Source organism: Tupaia chinensis, unplaced genomic scaffold, assembly GCF_000334495.1.
Source record: "Tupaia chinensis unplaced genomic scaffold, TupChi_1.0 Scaffold136434_1, whole genome shotgun sequence".
Classification (NCBI taxonomy): domain Eukaryota; kingdom Metazoa; phylum Chordata; class Mammalia; order Scandentia; family Tupaiidae; genus Tupaia; species Tupaia belangeri.
In genome coordinates this window covers 1-814 of record NW_006196578.1, presented here as the reverse complement: position 1 = coordinate 814, position 814 = coordinate 1, and the positions used below count along the sequence as shown (strand labels likewise).

General features: G+C 55.5%; 1 protein-coding gene across 1 annotated transcript; it reads left to right on the top strand.

Moving 5' to 3' along the window:
• Positions 1-35: 35 nt before the first annotated feature.
• LOC102472633 (zinc transporter ZIP2-like) lies at positions 36-579 on the top strand (the record flags this gene model as incomplete). The annotated part of the gene is made up of 2 exons (XM_006160960.2): positions 36-266; positions 449-579. Coding segments are annotated over exons 1-2 (246 nt in total), but the record flags the coding sequence as incomplete, so codon positions are not given.
• Positions 580-814: the final 235 nt, after the last annotated feature.

Here is an 814-nt window from a genome sequence, read left to right as displayed (position 1 = left end):
ATGCTGAGCAAACAGAGGCCACAGAGCAGGACGACACCAACAGTCTCCCGAAACTCAGGGGAGAGGACCCTCCAGCTGGGGCTGCCTATGGTACCACTCCTGCTCCAAAGATACAACTCCACTCAGCATTCTCAGGCCTCTGCACCCCAGGATGGAGCCACTGCTAGGAGTGAAACTCGGCTGCCTGTTTGCCCTGCTGGCTCTCACTCTGGGCTGTGGCCTCATCCCCATCTGCTTCAAATGCTTCCGGCTGGATGCAACCACAGGTATAGCCCTACCCACGTGTGTCCCACAGCCCGCGCCTCAGCTCCAGCCCGCCCGGACACCTCGCTTTGATTCTCTCACCATCCCCAAGCTCAGGGTATCAGGCGCTGCCTGTCGCCCTTGGGTCACATTTGTCTGTCTCCTCTTTGCCGACCGCATTGTAAGTTCTGCTTTTGATTATTAGGTGGTCGCCGCCGGGTTCTCAGCCTCTTGGGCTGTACTTCTGCCGGGGTCTTCCTGGGAGCGGGGTTGATGCACATGACTGCTGAAGCCCTGGAGGGAATTGAGTCAGGGATCCAGAAGCTCGTGGGGCAGGTGAGCAACAGAGATGCCACGCTGTGGGGCTGTGGGGCCAAATGATAGAACCAATGGGAACAAGGCGGAGTGAGGAAGCCAAGGACGTGGGTGGGACAACAGCGAAGATGTCAGTCTTGTGTGGATGATGAAGGCACATTAGAGCACGCTTTTAGGAAAGCACCATATGTTCATTATTTTTGAAATGTTATTTTTTTAGTTTACCATAGGGCTTGTGCACTTGCCAGAGAGAGAC